The 21,673-nt window shown below is 37.3% G+C and overlaps 5 protein-coding genes across 7 annotated transcripts in view; 2 read left to right on the top strand and 3 right to left on the bottom strand.

The window, feature by feature from the left end:
• Positions 1-1,627, top strand: part of LOC108371647 (bone morphogenetic protein receptor type-2-like) — a 10,183-nt gene extending 8,556 nt beyond the window's left edge. The window contains exon 7 of the mRNA XM_017627242.1: positions 5-1,627. Coding sequence (XP_017482731.1) covers positions 5-423 — 419 coding nt within the window. The 3' untranslated portion in view covers positions 424-1,627. The remainder of the gene's footprint in view (positions 1-4) is intronic.
• A 4,146-nt stretch (positions 1,628-5,773) lies between these two features.
• LOC108371648 (cytochrome P450 302a1, mitochondrial-like) lies at positions 5,774-7,903 on the bottom strand. 3 transcript variants are annotated; one of them, XM_017627245.1, is made up of 5 exons: positions 7,370-7,903; positions 7,110-7,301; positions 6,407-7,056; positions 6,133-6,330; positions 5,774-6,020 (listed from the first exon to the last, which is right to left on the bottom strand). In XM_017627245.1, the coding sequence occupies exons 1-5, from the start codon at positions 7,485-7,487 to the stop codon at positions 5,889-5,891; spliced, it is 1,290 nt and encodes a 429-aa protein (XP_017482734.1). In that variant the 5' UTR covers positions 7,488-7,903; the 3' UTR covers positions 5,774-5,888. The 3 variants fall into 3 exon arrangements, with proteins under 3 accessions (XP_017482734.1, XP_017482732.1, XP_017482733.1); XM_017627243.1 differs by having other exon boundaries at positions 7,110-7,285; positions 7,370-7,897; XM_017627244.1 differs by having other exon boundaries at positions 5,949-6,020; positions 6,086-6,330; positions 7,110-7,285; positions 7,370-7,895.
• A 1,740-nt stretch (positions 7,904-9,643) lies between these two features.
• Positions 9,644-11,476, bottom strand: LOC108371646 (2-hydroxyacylsphingosine 1-beta-galactosyltransferase-like). The gene is made up of 3 exons (XM_017627241.1): positions 11,252-11,476; positions 10,657-11,193; positions 9,644-9,857 (listed from the first exon to the last, which is right to left on the bottom strand). The coding sequence occupies exons 1-3, from the start codon at positions 11,365-11,367 to the stop codon at positions 9,644-9,646; spliced, it is 867 nt and encodes a 288-aa protein (XP_017482730.1). The 5' UTR covers positions 11,368-11,476.
• Positions 11,477-13,834: 2,358 nt separating this feature from the next.
• LOC108371645 (uncharacterized) lies at positions 13,835-16,259 on the bottom strand. The gene is made up of 4 exons (XM_017627240.1): positions 16,191-16,259; positions 15,803-15,959; positions 15,599-15,720; positions 13,835-15,511 (listed from the first exon to the last, which is right to left on the bottom strand). The coding sequence occupies exons 1-4, from the start codon at positions 16,257-16,259 to the stop codon at positions 14,492-14,494; spliced, it is 1,368 nt and encodes a 455-aa protein (XP_017482729.1). The 3' UTR covers positions 13,835-14,491.
• Positions 16,260-18,153: 1,894 nt separating this feature from the next.
• Positions 18,154-19,352, top strand: LOC108371644 (uncharacterized). Its single transcript, XM_017627239.1, has 2 exons — positions 18,154-18,633; positions 18,702-19,352. The coding sequence occupies exons 1-2, from the start codon at positions 18,154-18,156 to the stop codon at positions 19,266-19,268; spliced, it is 1,047 nt and encodes a 348-aa protein (XP_017482728.1). The 3' UTR covers positions 19,269-19,352.
• Positions 19,353-21,673: the final 2,321 nt, after the last annotated feature.

Genomic DNA, 21,673 nt, shown 5'->3' with positions numbered 1-21,673 from the left:
CAACACCTTCAGCAAGTAGACAAACGCACTAGCACGCCATGTCATGTGGTGCCACGTTCCCTCTCTTCTAGTCTAATTAAACACATAAACCGCAATAATAATAACGTGAGTAAAGGCGAGCTGAATACCATAAACGCTACGAACAGCAGCCCTAAGGAAACCACGCCTGCACCGGTGTCCAACTCGACCGGTCACCTCAAAGCGCCCAGCAATACAGATATCCTCTTTAGGCGGCAGCGGAGCCTTGAAATGTTTCGCGAGGTGTTCAGTGGCCGAGGCAGCACGGAAAAGCTACGAGATCCCAGTCAGCGCGTCAAAACGCCAGGTGATGTGCCGCCATCTGTGCGCAAGGTGCGAGCCTCGAAGACGCTTAGCCTATACGACGACCGGATGATGGACTCTTCAACGCTGAATATACTCTAGCATGAGGAGGTTCTGTTGCTGGAGTTGTAAGCAGTTTGGCCCCGGGTTGCCCGTCAGCTTACCATTTCAGTAGGCAGAACAGAGTGCACAATAATGTAGATGAATGTGAAAGGAATGGAGACGAAAAGAAATACTCGCGCGCGGTTTTTTCGAAGCTCATCGACAGGATGAACTTATACTCATAGATGTAGTTGCGTTGAACGCGCGGCTCATAAGTAGATCGTAGGTGTTCGTAGTACCACCCCTTCCATTGAGACCCTACTCTACATACATATGTATACTTATGTATGTATGTAGTATGTATTGTGTTTGTATTCAAATGTCTACGCACGTGTGTGTGCTGAAAAAACCAAAGTCCTTATAGTGTAATATTGAACGTGTTTTTGTACGAAGTTTATGTATGTATGTATGTATGTATCTCTAAAAACAGTCGCCAGTAAGCTAGTCTTAAGTTTGTATGCAGTAGTTAATGTATATGTATGTAGGCTAAGAAGCTGTGACCGATGAATGCAGCAAGCAGAGAGCAACAAAAGAAAGGCGCAGCGTCAGGTCAGCCATTGCTTGTGAACGCCGGCAAGGCTAATTAGTGTAGCGAAGATATTTATTTTTTATTCCACTTATTGGTAGAACATTGAAGACAACTAACTGTACATCTCTAGGGAATTTTCACAGCATAGTGTTATAGAATATACATATATATGTAACTCTGTAATAACAGACACATAAACGGGTAGAAAACTCTGTTGGTTTACTCAACTGTGTTTTGTTTTTGATTACACTGTGCATCAGTAAAACGAAATTTTTTGAGATCATAGCTGTGTGGGATTAATTCAACTTAAAATTGTAGAGTAGTCTTGCGAAAATTATTTTCGGGAATATATAATTTGAAATTTTCAAAGTGTTCGAAAAAATTTCAAACACTCGCACTGACTTATTTAAAAAGTTGCCGAATTTTTTTTTTTTTGTTATACCGCGTTATTATTAGTTCAATTATATTTTATGATTTAGTTAAGTAGTAGTGTATGTCATAGGACATATGTATGTATATTTAGGCTATTTATAATGACTAGTACGTATTTATGTATACATACACACGTATTTCATAATTTGTACCATACGCGCATAATTAGACTGTTGATAGGTTCAAAAAGTTAAATGAATTTGGAAATTGCCTTGTATTTCATTAAAAAAAAAAAAAGTTGTAGAAAATACATTGAAAATACAATTATATAAATATTGCATTGATGGTACTTTGCTATATGTAGCTATATTCCAACTATATTCAAAATGATTCCAAGCAAATGAGGTAAAAGTGTTGAACGTATTCGTTTAGAAATTACATAGAACAAATGAAAAATATCTATGTCTCAGAAGAATATAAACTGACATCACATACCATTAGTAGAGTTTTACATTAATAAATAAGTTATGCTGATAAAAATGTATGTATGTATTTAACTGAATTCCATATATTGTATTGAGACATATATTTAATAAAATAATAACAAATTAGGTTAAATACACATAAATGCAACGAAAAGTGTGTTGATGCTTCATTTAGATCAGTGATTCCCAAAGTGGTCCAGGTTGCATCCCAGGGGTCGACGGGGGCTCTACGTTGGCGTGAAAAAGAAATGGAGGTTCACATGTTGTAAGTGGGGGCCCACGAAAATGTATGTGGTTCCGATAGTAAATAACAAAAATGTTGGCTTAGCTTTCCTATTTAATAAAGGCAGATAGTACCTTAAAAAAAAAAAATTAAGGGAGCACGAAATATTTAAACTTTTCCGGTGATTCTTGACTGGCTGTATTTTAGTGAAAAATGGTCGCATTGGGATTTAAAAAAAAAGCATTTTAAAGCTTTAGGACTCTTATTTTCAGATTTCTCCTCTAAAAAAAAATACTTACATTTTACGGTTGAATTGCCCTTTACACTGGCGATTTTTTGGTTAAACGACAAAAATCGACTAGGAAATCGACTCGTGTGGGTAAAGGCAGCTTTAAAACTAAAAGAGCGTTTTTCTCCCTCAATATTTACCTTATGCTCCTATGCCACTCAATATATTAAAGCCCGGTTATGCAAGACTTAGCCTTGACTTGACTTACCTAGAAGCTTGGAAACGACTACTCTGCCTGTCATCTATTGCTTTTTCTCTTTTTTATTAACCTCAGTATTTTATACGCAAAATTGTAAACGTTTAATTTGTTTGGGCTAAAATAGGAAAATAGTCGCAATTGAGATAAATGTATTTAAGCATATCAAATCGTGATTGTTTTTATTTTATTTTCTTTCTTTATTTGAAATTTTGTTTTGCGATTGTCCTATGAATTGCATTTATATAAAAAATCATTTTAATATGGCATATTTGTAGGGAATTTTATTAAAAATAAGTAAAAACATAATATGGCAGCAATATTATCACACGGCTCTCTTCGCACTTAGAATCATGACATATAAATCAAAAATCTATAGTTCTTCAAGTTTCTAAGTGAAGTTGGTTTGGGTAACTACACGCGCTGCTCATTTACCAGATTTACAATTTTTAAGTGAAGTCAAGTCTAAGTCTGGCATAACTGAGGTTTAATTAACTCCTTGCAAAAGAGCGTTTTGTCTCTTCGGCTCATCTAGCTTTCACAACTCAGTATGTAGTTTTAATCGTTGACAAACTTATTAAAGAAGCAGGGAGCGCAATAATTTTATTTGTGCTCTAAATTTGATTCGCCCATTGCTTAGTTGTTTATTCATATATTTTTCCAGATTCGCTCTTTTCTATATTGTCAGATTCTGAAATAAAAGTTTGGCGTAAAAAGCTGTTAGGTTTTGTGTTTTAAAAATGGGAGTGATAAATATTTTTTGTATCACTTTAAAACTCAGAGCGATGAAACTAAAAGTGATGCCATCAATATGAATTAACTCTTTTACAAATACTTTAAAATTGTAGTGCTCAGAAAACACTATAACTCCTCAGAGCGAGAGCGTATTTTATTGGCTTTACGAACTCTGCTTTAAGAAAGTCAGCGACTATTTCTTGTAAAAACTTGCATATTCGATATAAAGTTATGTATATTATTTTTGTTGATTTGAATTGTTGAAGTTTCGCTTCGTTATTTATGTTTTATTATAATTTGGTAATTTGGGGAATCTTTAGTTATTTAGCTCCAAGAAATTGGTATAAAATTGGTGTCAGAAGAAAGCGCGCGTTCCCCCGATTCCAATTATATAACTTTTACCTGCCGCACAATAAATAAAAAAATAACTTTCAGCGGTCCAACACCGACTCCACTGACTTCTGTATTTTGGCGCAGAACACCTTTCAACTATATTATTTTTCTTTGTATTTTAATCACTCCGAAATGTGGGTTCGACCTCATCCGCGACTCAAATTTCCATCGTTAGAACTAAATGTCAAATTTTTTGTTGAGTTTTGGGAATATGGTAGAACTGTAACAGCCAACTGGTCCAACGAAACCAGTAACATTTTAAAAGGGATCTACGAAAAAAAAAGTTTAGGAACCTTTGATTTATATAGATTGTCAATCGTTTGCATCCCAGTGTAAAATTTGGAATGATAGATTAACTGACGTTTACTAGGGCAGATAGCTAGTCATGGCAATAGAATGGTTAGATTACCTTAAGTACTAAATAAGTATGCAGATGTAATTGACATGTTTGTTTGAAGGGAACTTTTTCGAATAGATTGTTGGAAAATTGCCGGAAAGCTATTCGTTAACAAATCGTTGCAAAAAAATCGTCTAATCCATTACACACAGCAAAAAGTCAGCCACATAGGATTTGGTAACTTTAACCAAATAATGCAACTACAGTCAAATCATGTATTGATAGAAATTTATTTACCTGATTTTTTTTCGCTGGGTGTACCTTTTTGAATGAGAAATATAGGTATATTCGCAAAACTACCTGAAAAAGGCCCCCACCCATTCAGTGTAGGCCCTTTCAACTGAATAACAACTCCAAGACCAGGGTGATTGCATCGATTTCCCAAACCGTTTTTAGCCAGTTTTTTGCAAAGTTTTTGGGCGGATACCAATCGTGCTTTTTCAAATTGGAGCAAATCAATGCTTTTTAAAATCCACTACAGAGCATTTCCTTTGGCTGCATTGACATTTAAAGCATACGCTTTAACTCAATTCAACAAAAATGCAGCGATGTACATGGAAGAAGCTTTGTGGATTAAACTTATTAGATTATCTAAAATACTTGCAGATTACCATACAATGTTTTTTTTTAACTTCAATTTTATTTTTGTTTAAATGCGATATACCAGTAGAACTTCACAACATCTGATTCCAGAGGGGATTTGATTCACGAAATGATTTAATAAAAAGTATTTATTACAGTCATCAAATATGATATATTCGAACTCTAGGTTTTTTTGTGTTCCACAATGTTATAGAACGGCGAGTTTCAGAAAAAATTTACATATATTTTGTTAATACATGAACAAGGTATATAAAGTCGGTTTTACCCGAACTCAGATTTCTTTATTACGTAGAGATGTATTTTGGAGCCTTGACTTCTACAGCATCAACGCTTGACCTGAAAACTATGTAGACCTGATTTTTTTTCTGCGCTGAAGCAAATTTTTAAGTAGTTTCCTCTACTGAAGTCGGCTGGATTAACATTTTCTCTTATCGCATGCATGTCAACTTACTCCTTCGGGAAGACACGTCTTGGCACCGACATGCATTTATTCTGAAAATTTTGCGGATATTCAAGGTTTTACCTACCTGAACGGTATATATGTACATTAGGGTGGTGCTTAAAAAATCAAATTAGCGATTTTTTTTCATTCTCAGCCGCTCAATCGGTAATATCACCATCACAGATATCACTTAAAAATGTTGGTCCCGATTGGAGTCGGCTAAGGCGTGTCGCATAGGGATCAAAGGACAGATGCCTCTATGGGGACTCAACAAATTATTATTATTTTTTTATTTAATACCCAAAAACCAATCCTGCTAAGGTCGAAAATATCACATATAAATTTTGGTCCCAGACACAGTCGGTTAACACGTTTTCATTGGGTCATCTGAAGTTAGACCCCTTGTGCGATACGCCTTAACCGACTCCAATCGAGACCAAAATTTATATGTGATATCTTCGACTATGGTAAAATGGATTTTGGGTATTAGATGGGAAAAAAATATTTAAATTTTTTTAGGCTCTGTAGAGGAATCTGAACTTTGCCCCTAGTGCGACACGAAAAAATTTTCTTTCTACATTTAAGGACGACCCTAATATACATACATACATAAGTACACACATAAATATGTATGTATTTTAGAAAAAAATTTATAAATTCTTTTCCAGCAAACCGAAAAAAAACCATTGAAATCACTTGTGTTTATTCCACCTAGTTACAAATCGACAATGGCAAGATACAAACACAAAGATACATTTATATAGCTTATCGTTCGTTAGTTGATTCCTAAATAAGTATCTGTTAATCTCCGCACCCATCCACCCTCGGTTTCAATTGAATGCTGACTGGTCTGCTGGGCTTATTGATTAGCAGTGTGCGCACACCCATCTTCTCGTCGTCGCCAGTCCAAGTAATTTCGAAATTTCGCAACATCTGCCATCCAAAAATTGAAAAAGATGAGATTCAAATCAAATTCAAATTTAATTCCATTGACGTACAGATCAATGCTAAAGACCTCAACTCAGGCATTCACTTCGGTACTTACGCGCAACAGCAAGACGATGATATTCTGCTCGGCCATGCGACGCGCTATACACGCGCGCATGCCGTGCCCGAAAGGCAGCACCAGGTAGGGATGCACTGCTTGCTTGCGGTGCAGCCAGCGCTCAGGATCGAATTTCAGTGCATCGGAAAAATACTTTTCCAGTCGGCAAGCAATCATATTTTGTGTCACTACCACTGTCTACCCAGACCAATTAAACAATTATATATTACCTAAATTATAATACAACAACGATGCGTTTTCCATTTTGACTTACTCCTTTCGGCACATGATATCCACTTAGCACCAGATCCTTGTTGAGTATGCGACCCACACCCACTGAGATGGGATTCAAGCGAAAGACTTCTTTGAGCACAGCACGGGCGTATGGCACTTCTGTGCGTAGCGCATCTGGCGTTAGGAGCGTTTTGCGAGATGGCAGCACACGACACGCTTCCTCGCTTAGTTTCCGCTGCACTTCGGGGTTTTTGGCGATGTGGTATACCGCAAATGCGGTCGTATATGAGGAAGTGTCGATGCCGGCCAATAGTAAGTCCGCGGCCATGCCGACCACGTCGCACAGATCCAGATTAGGGTTCTTCAAATACTCTTCAATCAACGAACTGCGCTGCATGGTGCCGCCATCAGGGTTGGCACCATCGCTCACCTCCTTGCTGTCCTTGAAGTAGGCGAGCTTTTGGGACACCAAATCTATGGCCACGCTCTCCATATACTCTTGGGCTTTGCGCAGCCGCCGATAGATGGGCGTTTCAAAGTATCGCCACAGCGGCAGACCCTGGTCGGTGGGCAAGATGCTGCTGTTTGTTGTTTCCGCAGCGCGCATTAGTCTAGTGGAGCGCGATGTGGGCAGTTGCTCTTCGGGTGAGAAGGCGTTGAGGCGCTCGTCGAAGGTCATCAGGCACGTAACTATGATAAATTAAGATAGGCGATCAAATCGAAGCGCTAAAGTTCTGACTTACGTTCCAAATTCAAGCGCGCCAACTTTGGTTGAATATCGAAGCTTTGGTGCAAGGGTAGGTGCTCTAGAAATTCTTGCGTCACCAAATCTAGGTCAGCGAGGAAGCTACGCACACTCTTGGGTGCGCTTATTTCTTTTTGCAATTCCGAGCGCAAATGCCACCACTCCGCACCGTTACTGTAATCGTAAGTGACTATTTTCAGTTGTAACCCAGAATTTGTTTGCATTAAATCGTGTGTAGCTCTGTATTTATGTACTCACGTTGGCAAGAGTCCGGCCGATCGGTAAATGTGCGGACGATCTTTGCGATACTTCTCCAGCGCCAGATGGCTGCGCCGCTGGGGGAACTCCCTTTCGTTGAGTAGTGTGGCAATATCATTGGGATCGTATAGCCACACTATGTCTTCACCCGGAATCATTGTTTCGCGCACAATTGAACCGTACCGCTCGTATTTGTCGCGACCCGCCTTATGCAATTCCAGCCAAGAGTAGCGTCCAATGACCGGCAAGTATTGATAAAGAACACCTAGGCCAAAGGGGCCGCGTGGTCCGGGTATGCTGTTAAACGGTTTCGCGAATGCATTTGCAGCCGGTGGGTCTGCATTTGCCGAAAAACACCTCTTCCTCAGTGATTTGCTGATAAAGACAGCCATACTGAGCTGCTCTGCGAAAGCGTCGCTGAGTTACAGCCTGTCGCCGATCAAGACGGCTTAACGATAACAAATGATTTTTGACTATTAAAAACATTGAAGCGCTGTATGTAGTAGGTGTTTTAGTTTTTATTGCGAAGGTGAAGATTCGTAAATACGTTCGTACGTATGTCCATGTGTGCGAATATTAAAGAAAAATCAAAAGCTTAACAAATCTGCTGCTTTGTTTTACAAAGGAGTAAAAAAAATTTGAGTAAATACAGATTTACGTGCATATGTATATATACATATATGTATGTATGTATGTGTTCATTGTATATACAATACATACCTATATACAAATCGTTACTTTAATATAGAAAGGCCTTATTTAACATTTTTATTTCTTTGCAGCGTGATGCAAAAAGTCTATAGCAAATCAACTCCGTTTACTGTGAATTTTGTTCAAAGACGGTTTTACTGAAGAATGTAACTAAAATTATTCTATAGTAGGTTTTTTTATTTCCAATAGGTTTTTAGTGAGTAATAGGCAGACTTTTTTACAATACATACTGGATTTGAATATAAACTGAGTTAGGGCCTTTCTAAATCAATGAAATGTATGTTTATTTTCCCGAGACAGAGAGAGATGAGAAGAGAGATAAGTATAACAAATTGAAATCCACAATAAGTCTCACTTAAGAATTTGTGGAGCTCAGTGCCGTTTTAGGCTGGGCTTACCATCCACTTAGGCTGGTGGTAGTGACAGCTGCTCAAACGTTTACTTGTGTGCATATTGGAGGGCATATTCACAGATTTGATTTCTTGACAAAGAACTATATTTTTTTCTTAACGGCGGACAAAAAAATATGTTTTAATTTTTACTATGGGAGTATGTGTATGTATGTAAATTCAAAACTTTAAATCCATTTTTCTCGAGTTTCCCTTTTTTGATATATAACAATATTGAAGTAAATGAGCGATATAATTTGGCGCCAGACGACCTTTTTGTTTATTATAAACAGATGTATTTTTGGAGATTGCTGCACTTCACAGACAGGAAAACCCGTAAAAAGTCACAAATTGTATGTTCCGTTATTGAAATTCGAATCCGGACCCTCCTGAAAGCTAACAAATATTAGTAATCAACTCTGTGTACTCAACTACAGGCACAACATGTAAATGCATTTTCAAATGTTCAAATGTTTTAAAGATTTGTACATTTTGATAGTTACAGGGTGGTGTTGTTTGTTAAATTTTTTTTTATTGAGCTGATCTCATTCCGTTTAAAAATTGCTAGACAACATCACTCTGTGATCGATTAAACAAACTCTTCATAGTTACAACAGAGTGGCGTTGTTTGGAAATTTTTTATTGAGCTGAACTGATTCTGCGAGGAACACGTTTCCGATAAAATACTGTGGTCAGCGTAACTGGAGTTGGACGTAAGATGGCTATTTTTTTATGAAAAAATTACGACGTCTAGGTCAACAACCATAATAAGGTCGAATATTTTTTCGAAATAAAAACTTTGAATTTCTAAAAAAAAGTTTTTAATAAATACCAGTTACGATTCGGAGCCAGCGTAACATTCTAGGCCTTTTATTTATGCGACGAAAACGAGGTGTACTCCACAAAGAGTATCCCCCAAATGCTCTCAGCGAAGCAGTTAAGAGAAACTCGTAAATATTTCCGTATGTTTATATTTATTTTCTCTAAACTCTCAGAGACTTTCAGCGTGGCGATATTAAGCACATTCAGGGAAAGCATTGGGGAAATGTGCGTTGACAATCAAAGCGCACTTCCGGCCATGAGTTAATTTTTCCGGAGTTCATTATTAATACCATTCTCTATCTATAAGAAGTCCATAACGGCCAGTATGCCTCCATTTGAATCAAGCGTCATTTTAATGAAGCTTAGCCAAAAACTTTACATNGCCCACTTCGATAACATTTGGCGGCAGTGCGTGTATATAGTCGATCGCCGGATGACTGTTGACCAAAACCACTTTGACGCGTTCAATAACGCTTTCCAGCGTAAGTGCTATGCGCGCTTCCTGTAGCTGTGCGCTCTTGGCCAACATTGCCTCTTGAACACGCTCCGAAGTGAAGTGACGAAAGCTGCAAGTGAGTGAGAGTACAGTTTAAGTGATAACGTTTGCTCACTCATAAATATAAATATATACATACACTGGCAATCGAAAGTGAGTGCATGGTGTTTTTTATTTAATATTTACAATGGTTTTCAAGTTAAGAATTCTTTATTTTTTTTTATAAAAATATGGTTCATGCTTTATCTAAAACCACCTAAATAAAACTTTCAAACTTTAAACAAAACTTAGAAAAATTCAACGAATTTTCGTCTAAATTTTGACCTTTTTATTCTGAATTTTTTAGAAAAATTTTGAGTAGGCAGATAGATCGGTTTTTTTAATTCTTATAAAACCAGAGATTTTTTATTGCTGACGGCCTTTTGATCCTCTTACCATATAGAAGAATAAAATGCGCTTGACCGTTTGCAAACAAAATTAAAAAAATTAACGCTATATTTTACAAATTGCACTTGTTTATGAATAAAGCCGCAAAATCCGTCGGAAAAATGTTAATTAAAAATCAACACTATTTTTTAGCCGCTTAAAACTTGATCTTTCTTCACTTGAATTAAAAAAACGATATATCTGCGTACTCACAATTTAGACGAAAAATAGTTGACTTTTTCTAAGTTCTGAATAAATATTTAAAGTTTTACTTATTTGGTTTTAATTAAAGCATTAAGCATATTTTTATAAAAAAAAAATAAAAAATTTTAACTTGAAAAACATTGCAAATATTAAACAAAAAAAAAACACCATGCACTCACTTTTGATTGTCAGTGTATGTATGAACACATGTACATATGTGTGTATGCGCGATGACTCACAAATTGGCTGTTGTGTAAACAGCTGTGTTGTGTAGACGCTCCAAGAAATTCATGCGCTCGTCGTGAACGGTGGTAAAATGTGGCACTGTAGCCGGTTGAATCTGCGCTCCACGCGCAACTTTTAGCAAATCTGGTGTGATATACGATGCACTAATTGCCACAATCGGAATTTCTCCGAAAAGCTGTGCCACCGCTAGCAGACATGATCGCCCATACGTTGCATCAAATAAAATCAAATCGAATGGCTCTTCCACTCCAGCTCCCCTAGACAATTCGATTAACTGCTGTAGTCCGCTGGAGGCAAGCACACTTTGGCACATTCTCATCTGTTTATCGTACCAGTGGATGACGCGTTCAAAGGCACTCAGCCAAGTGTTCGCAAAGTACGTGGGCGATTCATTAGCATCCAATGTTCGCTTTACTTCCTCCAAATGAATTTGCGCAATGGCTGGTGACTTAACCGCAACTCCTCTACTGCCACTTACAACTGTGAGTTTATGGCCGCGGTCGATGAGGCCCTTGTAGATGGCGTCGTGCCTATTACGAAATTTTACAATATAATCTATAAATAATAACACACTTCGCTAAATTATACCAAATTTGTTGATCCGGCGTTAACACCTCCACTAAACTAAGAATATTCGCAGTATTTGCTATACCAGCGATATGCAAGAGCGCCACGATTAGGCTGAGTATATTTGTGGATCTCATTGTGTGTGCGATGCGCGTAATCGCCTGCTAAATATGCACTTTGTGGAATCCGCTTAACAACTGAATTGTTTATGAATGCCGGTGCCGGTGTTTGGTGCTGTTACTGGTGGCGATTGTGGTCTAGATATAGCATAGCATAGGCCGAAGGTTGTGGAACATAAAGAGAGCCTATCTTATCGGTTTTTAGGGTCGCTTATGGAGTTAATTCTATTGATAAGAGACCGCCTGGTAAGTTGTGATTGTGAGTGTGAGCGAGCGGGAAAGGGAATGCGCGATTTAACTGACAAAGAGCTGCAGAAAGAGTTTGACGGTGGAATAAAGAGTCAGTTAGTGAAATTTCTTAAAGTTAATTCGAGAATCACGCCTTGCAGTACTCGTCCAAGCACAACAGTTATGCGAAAAAAGAGTTCAGTGTTGTTACTAACACAGTTATAATGTAAAAACAGGGTTACACACCTGAAAAGTAGGTAGGCTCGAAAGAGAACAAATTTTAAATAAGAAATTTGTAAAATTTGAATTTCATTTAATCGATGCTTTTCGCCATTTTGGTAAAATAAATGCTTTCATGAGGTCATTTTTGTCGACTTTTGTGACCAATTATTAATGCTAATTGAATGAAATTTTTTATGCAACCCTGCTAAGTATATTTAATTTTGACTTGGCTGTATGTTTATTGAACAAAGAGCAATCAGATTTGTGTTTCTGGTCCTCTTTCTTAGCTGATATTTCATAAGGGGTAAACAATTTTATCATCAAATTGTACCTAATTTTCGGAAAACTTTACCTAAAGGTAGATAGATGTACCTAAAAAGTAAATTGTAGAATAGGTGAATCGCTTTCCTCACAGTTCTTTGATCTAACGTTTTAAAAAGAAATAATTTCCGTCTACCTGGTGAAATCAACTACAGTTACGTTTATTTGACTACCCTTCTGTATAATTTGTATGCCCCTTCACAAAGAAGGGAAGCTATTGGACAAGTTATCCAGACCAGAAAATGCATTGAAATGTCAATAAAAATAAGAACTGATTTCCTGCGAAGTTATTTCGCTACGTCCAGACGTACGTAAAATGGTGTGTTTTTTACCGGAAGACCGACCTATCTCCGCAGCTAGTTTGAAAACGCCCTATCTCAGAAAACTTTTCAAGGCCGCCCTACTTCAGAATTCCATTGAAGAACGACCTATTTCAGAACTTTATTGAAAAACACCGTATCGCAGAATTCGGTTCAAACACGCCCTATCTCAAAGGAAAATACATTGAAAATGTGCTGAGATAGGGTGTTCCTCAACAAAATTCTGAGATAGGGTGTTTTTCAATGAAATGGAAATAACTAAATAGGAATAAAGAGAGAAAACAAGTTAGCTAAAAATTAAATATGCAATAAGTAGCTTGAAGCTAAATTGTATAAGGCCTACGGCATAGCCCAGCTTTTTTAAACTTAGCTTTATTAAAAACAACTATAATTACATTAAAAAATAAATAAAAGTAATAATTGAATGAATTACATAATTAAATGAAAAATCTACTGACCGTGGAAATTTAACCATTGACCTAGCGGCTTGTCGATTCGCATTATTAATTCCGATCAACACTGGCATCTGGATCGTCTATAACAAAACATTCGGAGTGTATTTCTACAACAAAAGATCTCGACTTCTTGTTTAGGATTATTTAACAGTCGGTGACAGTGGAGTAAAGTAGACACATAAACCTTCGCTAAAATTCCTTCTTAATGCTGAATGAAATGTAAAAACACCTGCTTTCCCGACATATTTCTTAGATATTCATCTTTGTGAAGCACAATTTACAACTCTGAAACCCACCCTGTACACATTTGTAGCATTTGTCACACTTTAAAAACGATTACCATTCAATGCCATGCGGCTGGGAAATAAGAAAAAAACTGCAATTTTACTGTATTTTAATTTCGCAATATTTATTACCAACATTCAAGATTTGACATTTTCTGCTCATAACGGAGGTTTCCTGGCAACGGATGTCCATTATTTATACTTCAATACGTACACATACAAATAAGATACATATATGTAATAAATGTGTTGTTTAATTAAATGTTTCCACTAGTGAGTTAATCGAATATTATTAGAGATATTAGAAGCTGAAGGAAAATTTACTAAATTACAATAAACATCTATTGGCCAGGAAGTGTGTGTGGAGAAAATATTTAATCACGCTTTGTTTTTAGTAATAAAATTATAAGACTATGAATTGTCACTCGATTTGCAATCATTTGTCAATCGATAGCGTCCACAGGTTAATCGCATTTAGCTTTACATTAACATAAATATATACACATACACATATACACATAAATAAGTTTTGTAAATTACGTTTAACGTTTAGTTTAAAGCTACAATTTAAGTTAAATTATTTCAACTAGTACTAAATTATTTAATTAATAAAGTTTAAATACCTTTTTATGTGTTTTTATTTTTTTATGTTTTCTTTCCCCTTTAAATATGTTAGCTGCTTTGTGTTTATCTTTGATTTTTGTTAATATGGCAAGATTAATACATGAAAGTGATACCGTTAGCTACATACATACATAATTAACTAAGTAATTACTTATTACGATCGTCGTATTCGTTCGACACCCCAGTATACTCCCCAGTTACTCATTGTCAGCTCACAGCTGTTGCATTTCGTTTAAAAAATAATAATATTTTAAATAAAATCACACTAATACAGATACAGATACATACTCGCACAAACATATTTACACATGTGTGTGTGTGTGCTCAATATACAAACAATACATCCCATTTAGGCGCACATCTTTCACACCCCTTCGCAGGCAATAATTGGCGGCCGATTCCATCTTAAATCTCCATCACTTCTTTTCTTCATCTCTGGCAATTCTTTGGCAAATTTGTTTGCCAGTAGTAATTAAACGTAATTCTAAATAAACATTTTTATTTTGCTAAGCCATCACTCCAAAGTCTCTCCTTTGTCTTTGGCTAGTTGATTGCTGCTTTGGGTTAATTGGTTCCTGGGTTGTTTGATGTTAGACTTAAGACGGCGTTTTTTGTAAAAATGTTTTCGCAGTTTGAGAGTTCTGTTGCTTAGCTTCGCATTTTCGCATAGCTTCGACTTCGCTTCGTCTTAGACAGCAGCATCGTAGGGAGTTGCTCCCAGACCTACGTATCGATTATTGTTTCTATGGACAAACCCACGGCCGGGCGATGCATTGTAGTAAACAACTCGCCGAATGCCGAAGGGATCCACGTAGCCAAAGCTACCGGCTCGCTTGTCGTCCCCGAATTGTTCCTCCTCGTGATATTGGCGTGGTAGGAAATAACGGAAACCATTGGCAGTTGCACCGACTCCATCGTACTCTGTGGGCTCGCTGGCGCCGCTGCTTAGTGCTGCCGGCCGGTGACGGCGACTCGGCGGCGGTGGTAATGGTGGCAGCAGTCCACCTTCGAGCTGATTGATCTCCAAGGCATTAGCCGCTGTATCTGCATGTGTAGGCTGCGTTGCGGATTGTTGGTAATAATATCCGACATTCGCGTTGGACCCACTTCCAGCGGTGGCTGGTACAAATGGCGTGGGTGAAGAATATCCGTAGCTGCTGGTTGCTTCATCGCCCGATATAGCTACCGGTTTGGGATCGTAGACGGCAATCGGACGCAAGCGTTGGCGAGTTGCACCTTTGTTGAGTAAAGGCGGCTGCATGTCGAGCGATGGTAGAGACGGCGCCGCCACGGCAGCTGCGGTATTAGTTATTTGATTATAATCTGTTATCGAATTGCTAGATGGAGTTTCGTAGGAGTTGACACTCGGATGATTATGCTGAGCATGGACGCGTCCACGATGCAGAAGACGAGGCAGCTCATCAGGGTAGTGATCGAAACCGAGCTTGCCAGATGGCTCAATATTGGCAGCCTCGGCTGGAGAGAGATAGTTCAGTTTGCCATCGTAAGCTTCTGAAGCTGGATCATGAACCACTACGGGCGCACCGATTGTAGGCGGCAAAGGCGTTGTAGTGGTGGTGGAGTAGACATAGCCGGTTGGCTTCGATTTTTCGATATGACTCACGCTATTCGATTGATGGAGTCCAGTGCGACCATTAAGAAGAACGCCGGACTGGGCTGGCACAGATTTGGTTGCTTTGATGGCATCCTGAGGGTACAACAAGAAAGCGAAATGTTAGTATTTATATCACTTAGGACAAAGATTGTGATTGTGTTATATAGATATATAACTAACCTCGATGTGTCTGCCATTGCCAACAAAGACTGTTTTCGATTTCAATATGCGGTAACCATCTTTGTCAGCGATGTAGTCCTTTTGACGCAGAAATCCAGCGGCGTCTATCCAAGCTTCGGTGCCTAAATGGGGAAACCGAAAATGGTAAAAGAGGGAACTTAAGTTTTGTTTCTCGGGTTTGCATTTGTCGTAATAAGATCGTACCTACAACTGTACCGTCTTGGAGACGACGTTCCTTACGAAATTGTCCATTGTCCGTTTGGAAGCGAAAGTACCGCTCCGGTCCTTCATCCGTTTGTATATGATATTGACCATCGCCCGGCGAACCCCACGAACCTTCCACAACAGTAGTAAGTGAAACCTGAAACAGATAATAGGAGTTATGTTATTATAGCGAAAGCAATGATCATATAGTTTTTACAGCACTAAATAAATATGAATGTCCTAATGGATGTCTGTTAAAGGTAGAGTTTTGAATATACAAAACCACGGAGCTACCAATGTGCGCTGTTAAAATTATATATATTCCATTTTTAACTAATTTTCAAAATTTTGATTTTATCTGCAACAAGTGACGATCATGTGAAATTACTGGTGCAGGAAACGGTAACTCCGCAATCTTCGGATTAATGCGTACCGAAGTTGGCTCTGATTGATCCATTCTCGCAACACATCGCCTTAAAGGGTGAATGGGAAAGTGACAGCCGCTGAAACAGAATATCGTTCGAAGTAGGATAATAGATTTGGAGGAGGAAAGCTATATAGTAGCGTGGACCGAACATCCGCTTTTTTAGAATTTTGATTGGTAATAGCAAAAATATGGTTCATTATGCTCTAAAAAAGCGGATTTTCGGCCCACGCTACTATACAGCTTCCCTGAACATTTCTCAACGTATCATTATCGAGCCAAGGACCTTATTTGGCGACTAGATATCAGGATATAACATCTATGGCCACATCCTTAAAAGGAGTGCAGAATGTCTTTCGCTGGGGAGTGCGGAGATTTTTTAATAATTGCACTTTTCAGGGCAATCCGTGCACCGTGCAAGGGCTTTGCAAGACTCAGAGAATACCCCTATTGTATTTATATGACACAAACTTTTGATGGCCGCTATATGGCGCTGGACTTCAGCAGCTGGAATTAAGACATTTATTTGAAATATCGTTCATGCCCCGATTTGGTTGCTTTTTATGCCGGAACGCACTTGTTCACAATCGGGATAGGCATAGACAAATGTATACATACATAAATGCTCAGAAATAAAAAATAAATCGATTAAACCAGGAACCGAGCATAACAGTTATTGATGAAAACTGTCCTTAAAAAATTCACTAAGAAAGAAATGTTATACAACTAAGTGATACATATCAATCAATCAATTTATTTTTGCATCGAGAAGCAAATTTGAAAAAAAATTTTTATTTGTAGTTTTTATGAAAAATTAAAAAACTAACAATTTTTTTTTATTTTTTTTTTTTATAAATCCAAAATAACAATTATTTTTGAATTTTATCTGTAAATAACAGTTGTTTTAGATTTTTATATTATAAGTCGTATATATTTTTTTTTTATAAAAATTATGAATAAAAATCAGTCACCGACTTTTATTTTTTAAGTCATACGTATAAAAGTCATTATTATTTTTCGCAGTAAGAAGGTGCTGGAGTACTAAAGCTTACTGCGACTTATAAAAGTGACTTTTAACAGAATGATTTTAAAAATAAAAGTCAGTGACGGATTTATATTGAATGACTTTTATAAATAAGGAGTAATTAAATAAAAGTAAAAAAATAACTGTTGAAGAGCGATTTTTTAAATAAAAGTTAAGTTAAAAAGTTAAGATTAAGCCCTGACTATCCGTCCGTGCGTCCACTTGTGCAAACGATAACTCGAGAAAAAATTGAGATGTCTTAACGAAACTTGTATTTCGTTTGAGCCAAGGACAGATACCACGTCTACCTCTCATATAACGGTAATTTAGATAATTACGAAATCTTCGATAATCAGTAAATACTGAAGCGAATTTGCTCGAAATCGATATTTGCCATAAAAATTTAGCAAAAAATACGTTTATAACAAATTTTTTCAAAATGGGTCCAGTGATGACCACATATATGCATCACGGTAGCCGATCCTTCAATTTGTTCCAAACTTGGAATGATTAACTTGTACTTAACACACAAAATTTATGAACGCTAATTGATACTCATAACAATCTCTTAAAAATAAATAAAATTATTATGGAATTTTGGAAACATACTATCAGAAATGTTTGAAATAGGGGTAAAACCACCCCTGCTTACCATGTAACGGTACCCTACAATTAATCATATCAGCATAAATATTTGTTTCGATCGTACGCTGCAGTCTACCACTGGGTTTTGTTTGAGCATTGCTAAGTGACAAATGCTTTTGTAAAATAAACAAAGCCAAGCGAACCTTTGGAATCACTAAACTTCAGTCAGCAAAAAGGCAATAAGAAAAATCAATTGAAAACAAATTTGTATCGTTTTATAGTTACTCACACGCGTAGCATTAACAAGTAATCGCGCAAATGCCTGCCAACACTCACCATGCGTCAATAATTTCTTATAAGTTGGCGCGCTACAGTCGTGGCACCCGAGCTAACGAGCCCGTGTTCCGAGAGAAACAGGAACTCTCCTACACCGTCCGCAAATCGCTGGTCGACTGCGTTCGCGATGAATTACAGCAACTATCACGTCGGCTGTTCTACCAACGCATCTACATACTAGCGAAGAACAATTTGAATGTAGAGCCCCCGTCGCGAGTCGAGGAAGCCGACTTCAAGATATACCTTCAAGCGGAATTAAAACGGATTTTAAAGCTCTTTGCCGATGATAGTATTTCGGGTGATAAGCCCACTGGGTGTTTCATATACATGGGCGATTACTCTATACTCGTGTTTGAGTGCGTTGAAGACATTGTCGGCGGCTTCTGTGCTCATTTAAGTGCAATTGCTGATAAATATTTTCAAGCCAACAAAGTTTTCCTCACTGAAGATCGCACAGCAGAGGTAAGTGCCAACGCAAACCAACATTCCAACATTCCAACAAAAGAAAATGAGAATTGTGACTCTTGCAGACTTATTTTCAAGCGTTCCATAGTCGACGGGCAGCACAAATTAACATCAATGAAAAGTTTCCAGCCCACACAATAACCGACATTGAGCTAATGGGACAACAACACTTGACGATCAAGCGAAAATTGCACGACCTATGCGAAGCCCTGGCGGAAAAGGTGCAGAACGAACAGGAAGCCTCTATTCACCCAGCCACATCTTCGTTGAAAGGTACTACAGTTGCTCCAGGGCGTCTCACTCTCGAAGCGGAAGAACCCTTGCCAGCAAACATATTCAACAGACTTCTGCCCGAGGTGCAGCGCATTGAACTTGTGCTGGCGTGTAACCGATTCTACTGCAGCGTGCAACGTCGTGCCCTTATGTACAATCGCATACCGGTTGTGTTGGATACGGATTTGCTACCTTGGCCCATACCATACAACTACACTCCGGTTGGCGTATTTCGACATAGCCCGTTCGACGTGAATCTAACATTTTCGGACTATGGCAAAAAAGATGATGAAAAGGACGATGTAAAGAGTAGCAGCTCAGAGGGAAGCGAGAAAAAGGGCGAAAATTCACCAGAGTAATTTTTGAAATAGACTGGAGCAAGATTTAACCAAAAGGCTTTGCTCATCCAATTTTTCTTCGCATATGTAAAAATCTTGAATCAACAAAAAAAATAACAAATTAAAGCTTTAAATGCATTTTTATCATCTTTTTTACGTTTTGAAATCAAGTTCTAAGTAAATTTTTTGAGTGAGCTGTTGAAAGTACCGGCAAATAATTTCCGATTCATAATTCAAGTGTTTGTTATATAGTAGAATTCATCTGTTTTTAATAACATTCTGTTCTATATTAAATTGTGTGAGTGATTTATCTATGTTATGAGTATTATTAAACAGTATTGGTCCTGTTCCGCCCGTAACAAAAAAAGCCAACAATTGTTAATATTTAATTACAGAAGTTGAAGTTTTGTTTGGGGTTTGTTACATAATGTGAGAACTTCATTGCAAATGTTTACCACAATTGCATTTTCGTTTTCACATTGTTAGTTAAGAATAATTCAACAGTGAAGCGTGTCCCACCCGTGACAGCTGAAACTATAAACATCTTAGTACTGTTTCTAATCGTTTGGCAGGGTACTGTAGTAAATATCGTATATACATATGTATGTATGTACGCATATATTATACTTGTTGAAGCCATATTTTTTAACTTTATTTTAAAACAAATTCCGAAAAGTATAGAAACATTCGCTTTAGCATTTTCAGAGTCAAATAAAACTATGATGTAGAATAAATGTACATACAGTGCCGAACAGAAGTATTGGTACAGCGAATTTTTCGCAATATATGCAAAGTTTTTTATTCTAATTTATTTTCTATAATTTTTTATAAAAATATAGTTCATTTTACACCAAAAAACCTACAAATAAAATCTCTAAACTTTGTGCAAAACTCAGGAAAATTCATTAAATTTGCACAGTAATTTGCAACTTTTTATTCAGATTTTTTAGAAAAATTCCAAGTATGCAGTTTTATAGCCCATTCGAATTAGAATAAGAGTGTGCAAGTTTGAAGACGCTAGAAAATCGCGTTGATTTTTGGTAATTTTTTTTTCAGGCAAGTTCTTCCATACAAAGTATATTCGACAATGATTTTTGTAAGGAGAAAATGAACAACACCTTCCACTAAAAAACTTTCCAAAAATCAACGCGATTTTCTAGCGTCTTCAAGCTTGCACATTGTTATACTAAGTTTGAATGGGCTATAAAACTGCATACTTAGAATTAAAAAAAAAAATCTGAATAAAAAGTGCAAATTAGTGTGCCAATTTAATGAATTTTCCTGAGTTTTGCACAAAGTTTAGAGATTTTATTTTTATGTTTTTTTGGTGTAAAATGAACTATATTTTTATAAAAAATTATCGAAAATAAATTAGAATGAAAAACTTGGCAAATATTGCGAAAAATTCACTGTGCCAATACTTTTGTTCGTCACTGTATGTATATATTTACCAACTAACGTGGATACATAAATATGTACATATGTAAGTAAATATATTAACGCGGAATCAGCTATACATACTTTATTCATTTACCTTACTTTAAGGCCATGCACTTCAATATTCTTATTTATTTACTTATATAACATTTGCCATTAGCAAATTGCCACTGGATTCTTGTTCGCCCACAGTAACTGAAAACAAAAACGTGTATTGTGGTACCTACCTACTACTACCAATGTGAAAAATACGGCCAGTATGGCGTATCAGATGAACCACCAAGCATTTACCATTAATTTCATATCTCTGAACAATCGTTTTTTTATCTGTTTTTATTTTTTCCCACCAACAGTGAACGATTTTATCGCCTGCTTTCAAACATTCGAGTTAAACAATTTGCTACCACACACACAAATGCAAACAATTGCATCCGTCCGTTTAATGGCGAATCACTCAAACGACGAGTATTACTCTACGCAATTCAAGATGTGACGACAAGCGTCAAATATTTAGCCATACACAATTAAAATATGTATATAGTATAATGAAACATGCTCGATCGGCCATTCACGCACCATTAGGACTCACTCAATCAACGCGGCGGCGCTCATCCACTCAAATAATTTACCGTCAAATGGCCATTCATTCACAAAAATTATCCAAACATGCCTCTTTTCGCTACGCTTCATCACTTATTGACCACATAAATACTCCATATGTATGTATGTATGTATGAACGAGTATATTTGTACGCAAGCAATGGCATCTTGATTGGTTGTGGTGTGACGTCAACGTGTCAACAAGTGGATAAGCTGCTTTGGAAGATGCGGCCAATGGCAACAACAACAATCACAGGGTTGGATATCAGCCGCAATGTTTCAGCGCTCGAAAATGTAAACAAATAAAAACCGGCAGCTCCACAAAACTATTTCAGCAAACAAATAAAAATTCGAAGTGATGAGCTGCAAATGGCAACACACAGAGAGGC

Source organism: Rhagoletis zephyria, unplaced genomic scaffold, assembly GCF_001687245.7.
Source record: "Rhagoletis zephyria isolate East Lansing unplaced genomic scaffold, Rhagoletis_zephyria_1.1 Rzeph_scaffold_05124, whole genome shotgun sequence".
Lineage (NCBI taxonomy): Eukaryota > Metazoa > Arthropoda > Insecta > Diptera > Tephritidae > Rhagoletis > Rhagoletis zephyria.
This window is presented reverse-complemented; position numbering and strand designations above follow the sequence as displayed.